Source organism: Bicyclus anynana, chromosome 2 (assembly GCF_947172395.1).
Source record: "Bicyclus anynana chromosome 2, ilBicAnyn1.1, whole genome shotgun sequence".
NCBI classification, from domain to species: domain Eukaryota; kingdom Metazoa; phylum Arthropoda; class Insecta; order Lepidoptera; family Nymphalidae; genus Bicyclus; species Bicyclus anynana.
In genome coordinates, this window is record NC_069084.1 from 9,076,433 (window position 1) to 9,092,289 (window position 15,857).

Genomic DNA, 15,857 nt, shown 5'->3' on the forward strand with positions numbered 1-15,857 from the left:
GAAGGTGTGGGTTCGAATCCAGCCCTGGGCATGTAACCACCAACTAACCAACCACCAACTTTTCAGTTGTGTGCATTTTAAGAAATTAAATATCACGTGTCTCAAACGGTGCAAAAAACATCGTGAGGAAACCTACATACTAGAAAATTTTCTCAATTCTCTGCGTGTGTGAAGTCTGCCAATCCGCATTGGGCCAGCGTGGTGGACTATTGGCCTAACCCCTCTCATTCTGAGAGGAGACTCGAGGTCAGCAGTGAGCCGAATATGGGTTGATAATGATAAGTTCTCTATGAATGGAAACCATCATCAAGTAATACATTACTAGCAGACGTTCGCGACTTCGTCCGCGTAGAATTCAGTTTTTCACAAATCCCGCGGGAACCATGGATTTTGTCGGGATGTAATGCCGCTTAAGTTTTAATCCAGAGTAATTAAACTCGCTTTAGTAGCCGCAGCGTAAAGGAGGAACAAACATACACGCTTACACACAAACTTTCGCATTTATAACATTAATGTGATTATCGCGTTTTTTTATATTTTTTACAAGTTAGCCCTTGACTACAATCTCATCTGATGGTAAGTGATGATGCAGTCTTAGATAGAGGCGGGATAATTGTTAGGTGGAGGATGAAAATCCACACCCCTTTCGGTTTCTACACGGTATCATACCGGAACGCTAAATTGCTTGGCGGTACGTCTTTGCCGGTAGGGTGGTAACTAGCCACGGCCAAAGCCTCCCACCAGCCAGACCTGGACCGATTAAGAAAATCTCAATCTGCCCAGCCAGGGATCGAACCCAGGACCTCGGTTTTGTAAATCCACTGCGCATACCACTGCGCTACGGAGGCCGTCAAAGGACGTTGTTGAAAATAGACCTTGAGCTAAATAGCATCATCATTTTAAATCTTTTTTGTTTTAAAGCTTTTTGCAAGTGGAAAATTTGGTATATACGTAGGTAGTACAACATAATATTACTCGTAAAAAAACAACATTTATACTAAATTCCATAAATTATTCATATTTAATGTTTATGAATTTAGGAACCTTACACATAATTGTAACTCGTATAAATTGCGAATCTTATTTATTTCGAAAATTGCGTTCGTCGCGACCGCATTTAATACTGTTTTAAAGAGATTCTTTAAACTTTAAATATGGTAACTTTGTGTCGTATTGGATTGTGTATTTTGTTTATTGGTAAGTAATATATCTAACACAATATTTGTATTTTAATTTTTCAACAAATAACTCGGAATTAAACCTTTTTATTTAATTTTAATAGACGTTGGCTTTTTTACTTAATATCAGGTGGGTCACCTAGTTATTTCATTATACACTATTAAAAAGCTGAAGGTTTGTTTGTTTGGCTGAATGCGCTTATCTCAAGAACTAATAGTTAGAACTAAAAAAAATGTTTTTGTATTGGATAGTTCATTTATCGAGGAAGGCTGTAGGCACGCTACGATCAATAGTGCAAAAATGTGGTAAAAACGGCGAAAGCTGCAGCGCTGAGCCACGCAAAAAGCGCAAAAATCATGATTGACGGAATTGTTCCTCTTTATAAGTTCTAAAAAAGTCCGCAACAGTACCTCTACTTACACATATGTAAAATCTCCTTATTCACGGGGGATACATTTTTTAAATGTGCCGCGAATACAGAAACGGTAAATATGGAATGGTATTTTATATGGGATTACAGAGGATACGTTCTTGGGTGATGAAATAAAAGACAAATATATGAAATATATCAACTAGTTGAAGGTTTTATACTATAGGTGATTAAATCAGCAGGTGGCCTACACATACTCAAAAGCAAACCCTCTAAATTTTCCGAAGAGTTGCTGATTCATTATGTTAGTTAGCGGACGCCCGCGACTTCGTCCGCGTGGAATTCAGTTTTACACAAATCACGCGGTAACCATGTATTTTCCCGGGATGAAAAGAAACTTATGTGTTAATAATAATAATTATCCAACTTCATTTTAAATTTCAGACAAATCGGTTGAGTAGTTACGGCGTAACGAACGTCCAAACAAACGTCCATACAAACTTTCGCGTTAATAATATTAGCGGGATATGACGTAACCTACGCTTACGTTAATTAAACCTATTAGTTGCTTTAAATAAACTATTTTTGTATTTTTATTCATTTATAAGGTGCTATCAATGCGCAAGATCAAGATTCAGTTCACGCCTCAAGAGAAATCGTTGTTCATACGAACACAAAAACTAAAAAATTGCAACGTATATCACTAGTAGATTTGTTTATAGAAGATCTTACTGAACAACAATGGGCAAAAGACGAAATTGTTTGTTCAAGAAAAGTCTTAAAAATATTGCACAATGTGAAAAATTCCACATTATGGGCAACTTGGAGTGAGTATTGAATTTTTCTTTTTTCTTAGAACCTATATTCGGCTCATTGCTGAGCTCGAGTATCCTATCAGAAAGAGAAGGGTTAGACCAATAGTCTATCACACTGGCCCAATGCGGATTGGCAGACTTCACACACGCAGAGAATTAAGAAAATTGTCTGGTATGCAGGTTTCCTCACAATGTTTTTCCTGCACCGTTTGAGACACTTAATTTCTTAAAATGCACATGTTGGAGGTGCATGCCCCAGACTGGATTCGAACCGACACCCTTTGGAATCGGAAAGAAGAAGGCAGAGGTCATATCCACTGGTGTATCAGGGCTTAGAACTACTTTAGGACGTAGATAACATATTGATAAACCACCTAAACCAAAAGTATCTTAAAGTAGTAAAATATAAGTCATGAAACACGAAACATGCACACATATTCGTATTCATAATGACCAATAAAAACTAATAGAATAAATTATTTTAAATGTGTTAATACTTATCACAGTATGGGATTCAATGCAGAGCCCCATCGGAATTTTCTATGGATCCAGATATCAATTTGGCAGTTACGACCAATGCATGAAAGCACCGTGGCTGGAAACACACTCTGAATATCGAACAAAATATTGTCTTGCCGATATCAAGTTATCTAATGAAGAACAACAGGAAACCGTTATTGTAGATCCTCACAGTTCGGTGAAGACATACCTAAACGTAAGTAATGTTTATAAAATTATAGTTATAGTTAATGACTTACATTGATCGTCAGATTCCAAGCGGAGAACCAACACCTGATGATCAGAATACTGCCATAGAAGCTCTCCAACTAGAATTAGATCTCAGTATACTAATCATCAGAAATGACGAGATCCGCAGATGAACCAAAGTCACCGACATAGCTCAACGAGTTGCGAAGCTTAAGTGGCAATGGGCGGGGCACATGGTTCGAAGAGCCGATAGACGTTGGGGTCCCAAGGTACTGGAATGGCGACCCCGCACTAGTAAGCGCAGTGTTGGTCGACCCCCCACAAGCGCAGTGTTGGTGGACTGACGACATCAAGCGAGTCGCAGGGATTCGTAGGATGCAGGGTCAGTATCGTAATGTTTGGAAGTCCCTACAAAAGGCCTATGTCCTGCAGTGGACGTCCATCGGCTGATATGATGATGATGATGATGATGATGATGATACTACTGACCACAACAGAACACGTCTGCCTACGACATGCCTGCTGTTCTACGACAGATATGTCCCGCCCACTGCCACTTCTGTTTGCTAATCCTTTGGGCTACATCGATTATTTTCGTTGTCCTACGAATTTCCTCAATCCGGATTTTGTCCTACAGAGAGACTCCTAACATAGCCCTCTCCATAGCTCGCTGAGCGACTTTAAATTTGTGGTTAAGCCCAATCGTTGATTGAAATTTTTTTTTTTGTATTCCTGACAGCAAACCCTTAAATTTGATATCCATAATGTAGATTTCTAACAGTAAGTCATTTTGTGAATCCGCTATGTTGGATTTGTATTGTCCGTCAGGTATTGTCCGTGGCAAAATTTCATTCTAATCGAAGACCGGGAAGTGGGTCAAATTAAGATTTGAACATTTTCTTACATACATAGTTACAAGTAAAGCTAATATAAGCGTTTTAAAAATACTCCTTTTTTTCAGTCAAGGTCAAAATATGGGTTAACATTTAGTGTTATCACTTCTGGAGTGTGTGTTCCTGTGGAATGTAACTCAAAAGCAATTTCCAAAATTGTTCAAAGTCTTTTTAAACAGTCGCATCTTGGACTTACAATGCCGATTGCTGAAGTCACTATTAATCCATGTGAGGTTTCTGGTGTTCAGATGGAATATTCTAAGGAATTTCATTTTGTTATGTAAGTTTACAATTATTTCCTTTCTTTCTACTTTCGCAAAACTGTTGGCTTTGGATGTAGTATCTGCCACTACTACGTAGTTATGTACTTAAGAAAGTAAGAGACAAGAGAAACATCGTGATGAAACCTGAGAATTCTCTTAATTATCTATGTGAAGTCTGGCAATCCGCATTGGGACAGTGAACGAAAAAAGAGATTGCTTTTTGTCGTTTGACTTTTGTGATTTCTGAACTGAATATCTCTGTAGGTTTTTTAGGAAAACACCATATTCAGTGAGATTGTGGATTATATTTTACTAATTTTTGCTTATACACGTTTTACGAGGGGCCCTATAGTACGGAGGTCCAGTATTATTGATACGGCTACTTTTTATGCAATATAGACTTGACTACAATTAAGCCTGATGGTAAGCAATAATGCGGTCTAAGTTGCAGCGCGCTTACCTAGAAGATGCCTATTCACTCTTGCTTTGAAGGTGTTCAAGTTATAAGTGTCAGGAAACACAAACGTCGGAAGGGCATTCCAAATTTTTGATGTACGAATTAAAAATGTGGATGCAAATCGTTTCGTACGAGTTGTCTGGACGTCCACAATATATTAAAGCCACCGTTCGCCACGTGTTGCTGTTCTGTGGTAGAAAGGAGAAGGAGGAACTAGATGGTGAAGTTCCTGAGCACACTCACCAAAGTATTCCGGTAAAAACCGACAGACAAGCTAAAATGCGATGGTTATAAGTAATAACTGCTTACTTACATGGTAAAAACCATAGAAATAATAACAGATCTTTTATCTTTCCAGGTATGGTTTGGTCCTTATTGCAGCAGCAACAATCATTTGCACAATTTTGAATACTTATTTAAACCATCATATCCGCACTAATGTTGGTAACTAGCACATTTTTTTTATTGTTAGGATACATTGGAATGTGGAGAACACATATTTTAACTAAAAAATATTTATTTTTTATATGTTACTAGCAAACGGTGTCACGGATACGGTCACGAAATATCAAAAAGCATTTGAAGTACAAAGATGAAGTTGGCCGGGAAGTAGTTAGTAATAAATAGTATCGTTAGTAAAGAACGAATTTTGCGATAGGGCAGATTAAGGATGTCTAAGGGCGGTCGTGATAGCCCAGTCAATATGACCTCCGCCTTCGATTCGGAGCGCGTAGGTTCGAATTGGTCCGGGGCATGCACCTAAAACTTTAATGTGCATTTTAAGAAATTAAATATCACTCGTCTCAAACGGTGAAGGATAAACATTGAGAGGAAACCTGCATACGTGAATCTATTTTATTCTTTATGTGAAGTCTGCCAATCCGCATTGGGCCAGCGTGGTGGACTAAGGCCTAACCCCCTTTCATTCTGAGAGTAGACTAACAACAGTAAGCCGAATATGGATAGTTAATGATGATAAGGGGTGGACGAAGCCTCGGGCTGTCGCTAATATTCTCTATTTAGTTCCAATTAATATTATGTACATCACATATTAGCAATAGGTACAATAATAGTCCAGAATTTTTGTGAAATAGTGTGAAATTAAACGCTGAAAGCATAAACAGGTAAACCTGACACATGAAAGCTTTTCAAAAACAATAACTAATTTATCCCTAATATTTCCAGGAAATAAGATTATCAAAGCATTTTGTATAAACGAAAATATAAATTCGTTATGGAAAATGAATGATGACGATTTAGCCTCATTAAATGGAATAAGATGCGTAGTCGGCGCTTTAGTGGTCATACTGCATGTATGGTTTTTCAACAATTTCATTGGATCTATTAACCATTTAGATGTAGATAAGGTAAGTGTTTTCAAAGATTATAATCATCATCATCATTATGATCATCATCAACATCGTCATCATCATCAGCAGCAGTAGCTATCATAATCAGTCGATGGGTATCTATACTAATATTATAAAGCTGAAGAGTTTGTTTGTTTGTTTGATTGAACGCGCTATTCTAAGGAACTACTCGTCCGATTTGAAAAATTCTTTCAGTGTTTGTAAGGTCGTGCAGAATAAAATTAGCGTTAAGCTTGTACTAACTTTATTTCAACTGTCATTTTACATCACATATATATTTTATCAAATACCCTCACAGTGTTAGATAGCCCATTTATCGAGGAAGGCTATATTATCTCTGTATTCCTACAGTAATGGGAACCACGCGGGTGAAACCACGCGGCGTCAGCTAATAATATTATATACTGTGTGGCCTTATTCACTATTTTGGTCTTCATTATCAACTTATAGAAGTGGAAAGCAAAGTGTCATTTACATAATAAATGATATATATCGGATGACATTTGTAATTTGTATCATAGTATGTGGATGACATTTTGTCAATTGATTTGTTTTTTATTTTGATGGGTTGATAATAAAAACCAATATAGGAAATAGGCCAGCTGATTACTGGTGTTCATGTACTTTAAACTTACAAACACCATTGTCGCCTTCAACAAGCGGGGGCCTGCAATCGTTTCTTAACGATCCTGCCCCCCTAGCCAAGTAGCTAACGCTAACGCTTCCAAAACTAAAAAATGTATGGGAATGACAGATCTTGATCACGTGACCTGTCGATAAATGTCGATAAATCTAACTAGTTTTCAAAGCGTTAGCGATCGTAGAAAGAGAATCGAAGTGCTACTTGGCTAGGGAGGCTGACGACGACATAACGCACGACAACGCTTCCCAGGCAATACAAACACAAGCCACACAGCGTCTTCGCCGGCGAAGACGAGGACCCCGACATCTGACGTCACCGTGGGCTTTTTAACTCACGATCTCGGAGGCACCATATATATTAATTTATTTTGACATGTAGTTCTACCACTACTAATGTATTGTATTATTTCACAGGATTATGAAAAGTATGACTTGAACTCTCTCTCACACGCTTCGCTCGTAGTCGACAACTATCTCATGATATCTGGATTACTTCTGATGAAGGGACTAATGTTAGAGAAATATAACCCTTTTGTTACGTTACTGAAGCGATACTTGAGGTAAAATAACCCCATTTTCATACAATCATATTTCGAATTAAATTATTGTTAATTTGCAGACGCCCGCGACTTCGTCCGCGAAACAAAAATATTAAAAATTTTATTAAATTGAATTTTTATTATTTTTTTTGTATGTACTTTTAACCGTCGCATTGAAAAAAACTAAGAATCGTACTAGGCAAAGTTGTACATCTGGCTTAAAAATGTCTTCATTTAATAACGATTCCAAAAATGTAAGACATGATAGTACATTATTTTCAAACACTTTGTCACAATTGCTATTTTCGTTCCGAAAGGGGTTGATTATGTAAAAATCATTACTTATTAAAATGAGATGTGTCAAAATTGTATGGAGCCCAGGATCAGTTTTTGTACCATGGCGGAAATAAAAGAAAATATTTTTTAACTGTTTTTGATTATACAAATCTACGAATTTACTATAATTCTTTCGAAATAATATTCATTCTCTCTTAAGAAATGCAACACTAATATGGGTAATAATGGCGGATTTATGACAGTAGTCGATTTGACGTTTGCTATCAATTGTCATATCATAATAGTTTTATGGGCGCCATCTTGATATAACTCAGAAATTTAAGTTTTAATTTTATTTATTTCTTTTTATTTAGTAAGATTTATTCACTTATTTAGATTTTAATACAATCCTTGTATTTTTTTTAATTTTAATGATACGGGGTACAAGAATGGACCTGAAATGGACCATCTCCTTTACTCCTGTCACTGGAATAACAAAATAATTTACTTTAAATCTTAAGATAAACAGTTGAAATGACATCTTAGAAATATCTTAGATTCATTTGGACGTTAGCAGTGCTGCTCGCAATATCCATCCACGTGGTGCCACACATAGCTGACGGCCCGATCTGGCATAAGATAATGCAGCCACAGATAGACAACTGTAAAAAAAATTGGTGGATTACTGCGCTGATGCTTGGCAATTATGTCGACACTGCAAATATTGTGAGTACCACTTTTGAGTTGGCCATCTACATTCACATTCCATATTTATTTCATATTTAGAATGCTGTAAAACGCGCATGCGTGGATAGATTGTTTTGCCCATTCATTACACGATTATCAGTTCACCATTCCACTCAATTACAATTATTATAATCAGTGCAGTTTATAAATAAATCAATTTACAACATCGCCTCATTCCTTTATATCAATATTCCAATCTATAAAACCTCCAAGGCGATATACCTATGCATACACATTTTGTTTGTGGAACGGTGAACCGAAACGACCAGTAAAAGATCAGACGCAGCACTGACAGCTTTTCTGCTCTCCGCGGCAAAGGCTGTACCTAAGTCCGCTAACTAACATGACGGCATCCGTGGCGCAGTGGTATGCGCGGTGGATTTACATGACGGAGGTCCTGGGGTCGATCCCCGGCTGGTCCAGGTCTGTCTGGTGGGTGGCTGCGGCCGTGGCTAGTTACCCTACCGGCAAAGACGTGCCGCCAAGCGATTTAGCGTTCCATTACGATGTGGTGTAGAAACCAAAAGGGGTGTGGATTTTCATCCTCCTCCTAACAAATTAGCCCGCTTCCATCTCAGATAACATCATCACTTATCATGAGGTGAAATTGTCTAAGGTTTACTTGTAAAGAATAAAAAAAAACTTCCCAACTCCAGGCTGCTATTAAGATTTTTCTTGTAATAAAAATCCCAATAACGTATTTTTTTAGCCTGACCCGGAATTCGAACCCTGGACCTCATTATCCTAAACAAAATACTCAGTTATAGAAAGCCTATGATATGGCACGAGACCCTTGTGCTTGGAGGTTCATACAAGAGGCCTATGTCCAGCATTAGACGTCCATCGGCTGATAATGGTGATGATGACGATGACGATGACGATGACGATGATGTTGAAAATGAAAAAAATGTTAAAATAAAAAAAAACTAACCTTACTAACATGAGCTATGAATGGTTATCGCAAGTCTCGGTCGAATATCTCCTAAGAATTCAAATGCAATTATTAAATCTAATATTTCAAAATAACTTTTATATTTTCCAGTGTTATCCCGTATTGTGGACAGTGCCTTGTGATTTTCATCTATCAATCGTCGGAATATTACTATTCACATTGTACAAAAGGCATCGTCGTATTGGGTTTGCAGCTTTTGCAATACTCTTCATTGCATCGATAATACTGCCCGGAGTTGTGACTTATCAGAACAGATTACCTGCAGTGCCTATTCTTGATATAAGGTAACAATTAAATTCTATACATATCATAAACGAGAAAGAGGTGAACCGCCGAATCCAATTCAGCTGGGCCGCATTCGGGAAACTTCGCGATCATAGAAAGATAATCGTATTCAGTCTTTAAAATTAATTTATTTCAAATCGGTATTTACAAATACTTTTTGAAGTTTGACTGTACCATCGGTACGAAAATCAGATTCCCAATGAAAATATCGGCAAATAACTCAGCAGTTGAACAAATTGTTTTAGTCCAGGCGCTAGAAGCAGTTGAGTATGCAAGATCCGAGTGATCTTATACCTGAGACCCTAAATAATAACAAAACACATCTGGCCGTCGGGTGTGATAGTCCCTTACCGGAATCATTAATTCCACCATGTAAATGTACTTCAAATTGTCGCACAATGTCTTGTATTTGCAAAAAATCAGAAATGTTTTGTATTTCATTATATAAATCATTAACAAATATCAAAATTTAAAAAAGATAGGATTTTTTTACCTACTTACGTTTGAATTCGCTCGTTTTTCATTTAAAATTTAATTGTTTTATTATTTTAAAAAATTATCACTTTCATTTTTGTGTTTTTATTATTATTATGTAAGAATCTTAAACTTTTACCATTAAAAAAGCTTTAAATTATGGAGCAAAAAAATTGTCCAGCAATTACTATTAATTATTAATTTATTAGTATTCTTTGCGCTTTTCTTCACTTAAATCCGTTGGCGAAATTCGATACTCACATTATGCATACCCACTTACTTCTAGCGCCTGGTCTATTTATCTTTTTTTTTAGTAAAGTATATTTGAGTTTGTAAGACGTGTGATTTTTTTTACAGTGGTTTTAAGGACTATCGTAATCATATGTTGGATAGCCCAACTTACATGCAAAGTCACCTGCGAGCGGGCCCCTACTTAGTAGGTGTCGCTATGGGATACCTGATTTCTATATACAAGTTAGACAAACGCAAAAACATTATCTCTCCGGTCAGTATCTCTCAACCATTGAACTTTTTTTTTTATTCTTTACAAGTTAGCCCTTGACTACAATCCCACCTAATGGTAACTGATAGATGGTAGACTGCAGTCTAAGATGGCAGCGGACTAACTTGTTAGGAGGAGGATGAAAATCCACACCCCTTTCGGTTTCTACACGGCATCGTACCGGAACGCTAAATCGCTTGGCGGTACGTCTTTGCCGGTAGGGTGGTAACTAGCCACGGCCGAAGCCTCCCACCAGCCAAAAACGACAAAAGACCAGCGGCCGGGAATCGAACCACCACTGTAATAATAGGCTAGTTAACACTTTTTTTAATGGTCTTAAATTGTTCATTATCGTTCTAAAAAAATATAATTTTTTTTTGAGACGTGGTAAGATAAAAATTTTAATTTTTAAATATTTTTCTGACAATACGAGCCAAAACGCCTGTCTGCCATGATGGTCTACATTTCAACTGTTTCATGTTGTCACTTCAACAAATCCCTTACATACGGAGCGTTTAACAATTAGTATGACGTTTAGTACATCAAGTAACATTGTGACGTCACAAAATGGACGACAGCATTTTTGATGTTTTGAAAATTTGAAAAAATACATAATTTTTAAATTAAGTTTTATAAGAAATCCTTAACTTAACTTTTTTAAATTAATATCGATATATTTCGGACCCTTATTCCGTGTACCTACTACACGAAATTAATATTGTTTAAATTAAATTTAAAATGAGTCAACTTTCCTATTTAAACCTATTTAAAGCTCCCAAATATCCATGATAAAATCACATCGAAAGTGCATGGGTTTGACCCCCGCCTACAGGACAAATTGTCGTACCCATTCCTAAAACAATTTCTTTCATCGATTTTTTTTTTAAAGAATATTTGCCATATCTTTTTTTTATAATATGACCAATATTCCCATTCCCCTCCAATTAGTCGGGAAAGACTGTGCTAGGAGTGGGTACGACAATAGACCAACGGGACGGGGATCGAACCACCACCCTTCGGTGATGAATCCAACCGCTCTTACCGTTGAGCTATTGAGGCTTTTATTATTAATTATCGGTCATATTAAAAATGAGAGACAATATATGACAATTATTGTTTGTAAATATGTATTATTTATATTTCAGACGTATTCTCTTATAGGTTTCGTCGTATCATTTGGTATAGCCTTAAAAATAGTGGCGATAGGTGGTATTTTCCTAGATAAATCCCGGCCCTACAACGTATGGGAGGCGACCTTATTCGCCTCTTGTAACAGAAGCTTGTACGCTATTGGTATAGCTTGCTTGGTTGCATTTTGCGAGTATGGAGCAGTTCGTAAGTAAACTTTATTATTAACCGATTTCAAAAATGGAAGTTTTGAATTCTTCGGTCTTTTTATATTTATAAGTGTGTTCCCCGATTACTCAAAAACGGTGGGACAGATTTGGATTTTTTTTGTTTATGTTAATGTGTTTGTTAGTCATGAATCATAATAATATGATTACGACTTTACGACAGTTTTTTGACGGCCTCCGTAGCGTAGAAGTATGTGCGGTGGATTTACAGACGGAGGTCGTGGGTACGATCCCCGGCTGGGCCTATTGAGGTTTTCTTAATTCTTAATTGGTCCAGGTCTTCTTTCAGTGTAAGATAGCCAATTTATCGAGGGAAGCTATGGTGCTCCGCTCCTATTGGTCTTAGCGTGATAATATGTCCCGTAATTAATGAAAATTGATAGAAACTATTTAAATTAGTTTTAAATAATTAGGTGTTGTATCTAAGTATCATTTGCGTTTTATCGATTAATTACGGGTCACCCTTTATATTATCACGCTAAGACCAATAGGAGCGGAGCACCAATGAAGAATGTTTCAAAATCGGGGGACTTTCAGTTCCCGCGGAATTTGAAAAAAAAAAGAAATCTACGCAGACGAAGTCGCGGGCGTCCACTAGATTCTTATAAGAGGTCAAGTATGTCAGTATGGCTAAGCAAGTAGACTCGCACCGTCGCGTCGCCCCTTCATTCGACTTCACCTACTCGACCGTCATTTCGCTGATGATGATGATGATGATGACGTTTTTAAATGATATTATTAATTTCATTTCAGCGGCTATTAGTGTTATACTAAAATCAGAAGTATTTGTGGCACTTAGCAAGCTTTCCTACGGTACCTACCTCCTCCACATGATTCTCTATTGTAAAGCTGTCGCATCTACGAGAACTCCATTGAATCATAGCATGTACTTACTGGTAAGTTCCTTAGTATGTCTGAGCTGTTGTCCTGACAATACTTGTATCCGTAAGGGTTATTGTACGTACTAATAAGTTCCTTAGTATGTTTGAGATGTTGTCCTTTTACGTACTAATAAGTTCCTTAGTATGTTTGAGCTGTTGTCCTGATAATACTTGTACCTGTAAGGGTTATGTACTTAGTGGTAAGTTCCTTAGTATGTCTGGACTGTTGCCCTGACAATACTTGTACTCGTAAGGGTTAAGTACTTACTAATAAGTTCCTTAGTATGTTTGAGATGTTGTCCTGACAATACTTGTATCCGTAAGAGTTATGTACTTATTGGTAAGTTCCTAAGTATGTTTGAGATGTTGTCCTGATAAAACTTGTACCCGGATGGGTTATGTACGTACTAATAAGTTCCTAAGTATGTCTGAACTGTTGCCCTGACAATTCTTGTATCCGTAAGGGTTATGTGCGTACTAATAAGTTCCTTAGTATGTTTGAGATGTTGTCCTGATATAACTTGTACCTGTAAGGATTATGTACGTACTAGTAAGTTCCTTAGTATGTTTGAGATGTTGTCCTGATAAAACTTGTACCCGGATGGGTTATGTACGTACTAATAAGTTCCTTAGCATGTCTGAGATGTTGTATCCGTAAAGGTGGGTACAGATTGGTGCAATGCAACATGTAATGTAAAGGTGGGTACAGATTGATGCAATGCAACATGTAATGTAATATTCTGCCTTACATTGCATGTTCCCTGCTGCCTTGGACGTGTGACGCGCGCATTGACTACGAATCAGTCGGCTCAGTCCTGCGCACACTGCGCGCCCCTTTGTGTTCGTACCAAAAACCGACAAATCTCGGATCGAACCGCGCACGAGTTGTAACGCTCGGAGCGTGCGCGACCCAGGCGCAGGTCGTGCGCGCGAAGCGTCCAAACCACGAGCATTCGTGATACATTGCAGCAATGTGGACGTCAAATTCTTGCATTACATGTTGCATTGCACCAATCTGTACCCACCTTAAGGGTTTAGTAAGGAGTGAAATATGGTCAACTGCCTCGTTGGTCCAGTGGTTAGCAGCGTGGCGTCGGAGCACAAGTTCCTGGGTTCGAGTCCCGGTTCATGTTGTGCCTGGGATTTTTTTTTATTCTATACAAGTTAGCTATTGACTACAATCTCACCTGATGGTAAGTGGTGATGCAATATAAGATTACATCTACCAAAGGGGTGTGGATTTTTCATCCTTCTCCTAAATATTTAAATATCAATTACGATTTATTTTCAAATTCTGTATATGCCTGTATTATTTAATAACATTCCAAATTTCAGCCAAATCGATACAGTAGTTGCGGCGTTAATGAGTAACATACATACATCCATAGAAACTTTTGCTCTATATTAGTAGGATATTAAATTATCGTCATTATGTAAGTTAATGAAAATTGTACTTAATTTTCAGTTTTTCAACGCATCTGGTTTATTCACATATTGCTCGACAGTCAGTTTGTTTTTTCATCTTCTTTTCGAAGCTCCAATGCGTAAAATTCTTAATATTATTTTTCAAACCAAGTAAGTAATCTAACGAGTAAGTCACTTTTACTTTCATTTATCAAAGCTACGAGTATGACACTCTACGTAAACGTGGATATGATCCCTGCCTCCGATTCCAAAGGGCGTAGGTTCGAATCCGGTCCGTGGCATCCACCTCCAACTTTTCAGTTATATGCATTTTAAGAAATTAAATATCACGTACCACAGACGGTGAAGGAAAAAAATCGTGAGGAAACCTGCATACCTGAGTTTTTTTTTAATTATTTACATGTGTGGAAATATCTAAATAGTTTTTGTTAAGAGATTCGGAATAACAAATTATACGTACCCATGTGTGTAGCGAGGTACTGGCAGCGGGGGGGGGCTGCCTCCCCCCGCCCCCTCCTCTGAAGAAGAAGAGTGGTCGGTCTATGGGGCTTCATACAAAATTTTAAGATAATCAAACAGTTTCGAACGAAACTGAGGCTGAAACTGAAATTCGGTTTCGGTTTCGGTTAAACTAGTTTTGGTCGGACAGTATTAATTTTTGATGAAATACTGAATTTAAGTATAGCTGCCCCCCCCCCCCCCCCCATCCAGTTAGAACCCTGGCTACGCCTATGTACGTACCTAGTACTTTAAAAATCTAATTAGGTAGGTAATATATTCAAGTTATAAATAAAATTGTTTAAAATATATTTAATCTTACCTACGAGTACGATTTACGCAGAATATAAAGATGCTTGTTTAATAATAATTATATTGTAGTACCAGTACTTGTACCTAACATTCATTCTCGTTTTAGATTATTAATTTCATACTTGTAATTATTTTCCTTTGTTTTCAGAATAAATAAAAATGACAGTGAAATGAAAGTGCACGAATGCAATAACGGTGTAAGCAGCAAACAAAAGAAAACTTTGTAAAAAAAATGCCACTTTGTTTCAAACTTCGTTTGCACAAAAGTTTTAGTCATTGTTACACTTTGAAAGTTCTCCCTTTGTTGTATTAAAAAATTACAAACCTGTTGTTGATTTATTTTTTACTTAAAGGGTCGTTGACTCATATCAATCTATACTAATATTATAAAGAGGTAAAGTTTGTAAGTTTGTAAGTTTGTCACATTTTTTAAATGGGGTAATCTTCGGAACTACTGGTCCGATTTTAAAAATTCTTTCACCAGTAGAATGCTACATTATCGGGGAGTGCTATAGGCTATATTTTATACTGGAATCATATATATTAGCCGAGTTATTACAGTTTTTGTCATACAGGTCGGACTGAAAATCCTCTTAAACAGACTTATTCGCACGCGCTGCCTTAACTATTGTGTATAATTGAAATTAATGTATGGAGACTTTATGTATCTTTAAAAGTTCTACAAAAAAGTCCGCGACACCATATATCTATCTTCTATATATTAGCAGATATAGTACCTTTTGTGTTTTAAAAAATATTAATTTTATACACTTAGGTTTACGTCATTATTTATACAACTAAACTTTAATCCTTATAAAAATTAATTATTTAATAATTACGAGGGTATTATGAAGATATAAGATTTGCCCTTTACAGTATGTTAATTACTTAAATAGTTACGGAGATAATACAAA

General features: G+C 36.9%; 1 protein-coding gene across 1 annotated transcript; it reads left to right on the plus strand.

Annotated features, from left to right (window-relative positions):
- Window positions 1–821: 821 nt before the first annotated feature.
- On the plus strand, window positions 822–15,269 carry LOC112048861 (O-acyltransferase like protein-like). The gene is made up of 14 exons (XM_024086545.2): window positions 822–1,197; window positions 2,158–2,376; window positions 2,871–3,079; window positions 4,034–4,245; window positions 5,044–5,129; window positions 5,871–6,052; window positions 7,112–7,257; window positions 8,070–8,238; window positions 9,302–9,495; window positions 10,328–10,475; window positions 11,618–11,807; window positions 12,581–12,723; window positions 14,174–14,283; window positions 15,092–15,269. The coding sequence occupies exons 1-14, from the start codon at window positions 1,155–1,157 to the stop codon at window positions 15,168–15,170; spliced, it is 2,130 nt and encodes a 709-aa protein (XP_023942313.2). The 5' UTR covers window positions 822–1,154; the 3' UTR covers window positions 15,171–15,269.
- Window positions 15,270–15,857: the final 588 nt, after the last annotated feature.

Bases quoted from the DNA above. Each gene is read 5' to 3' on its own strand.
- LOC112048861 (XM_024086545.2), top strand. From the start codon at position 1,155: ATGGTAACTTTGTGTCGTATTGGATTGTGTATTTTGTTTATTG. The intron at 7,258-8,069 runs GTAAAATAACCC...GAAATATCTTAG, and splicing joins TTACTGAAGCGATACTTGAG to ATTCATTTGGACGTTAGCAG. The intron at 8,239-9,301 runs GTGAGTACCACT...TATATTTTCCAG, and splicing joins ATGTCGACACTGCAAATATT to TGTTATCCCGTATTGTGGAC.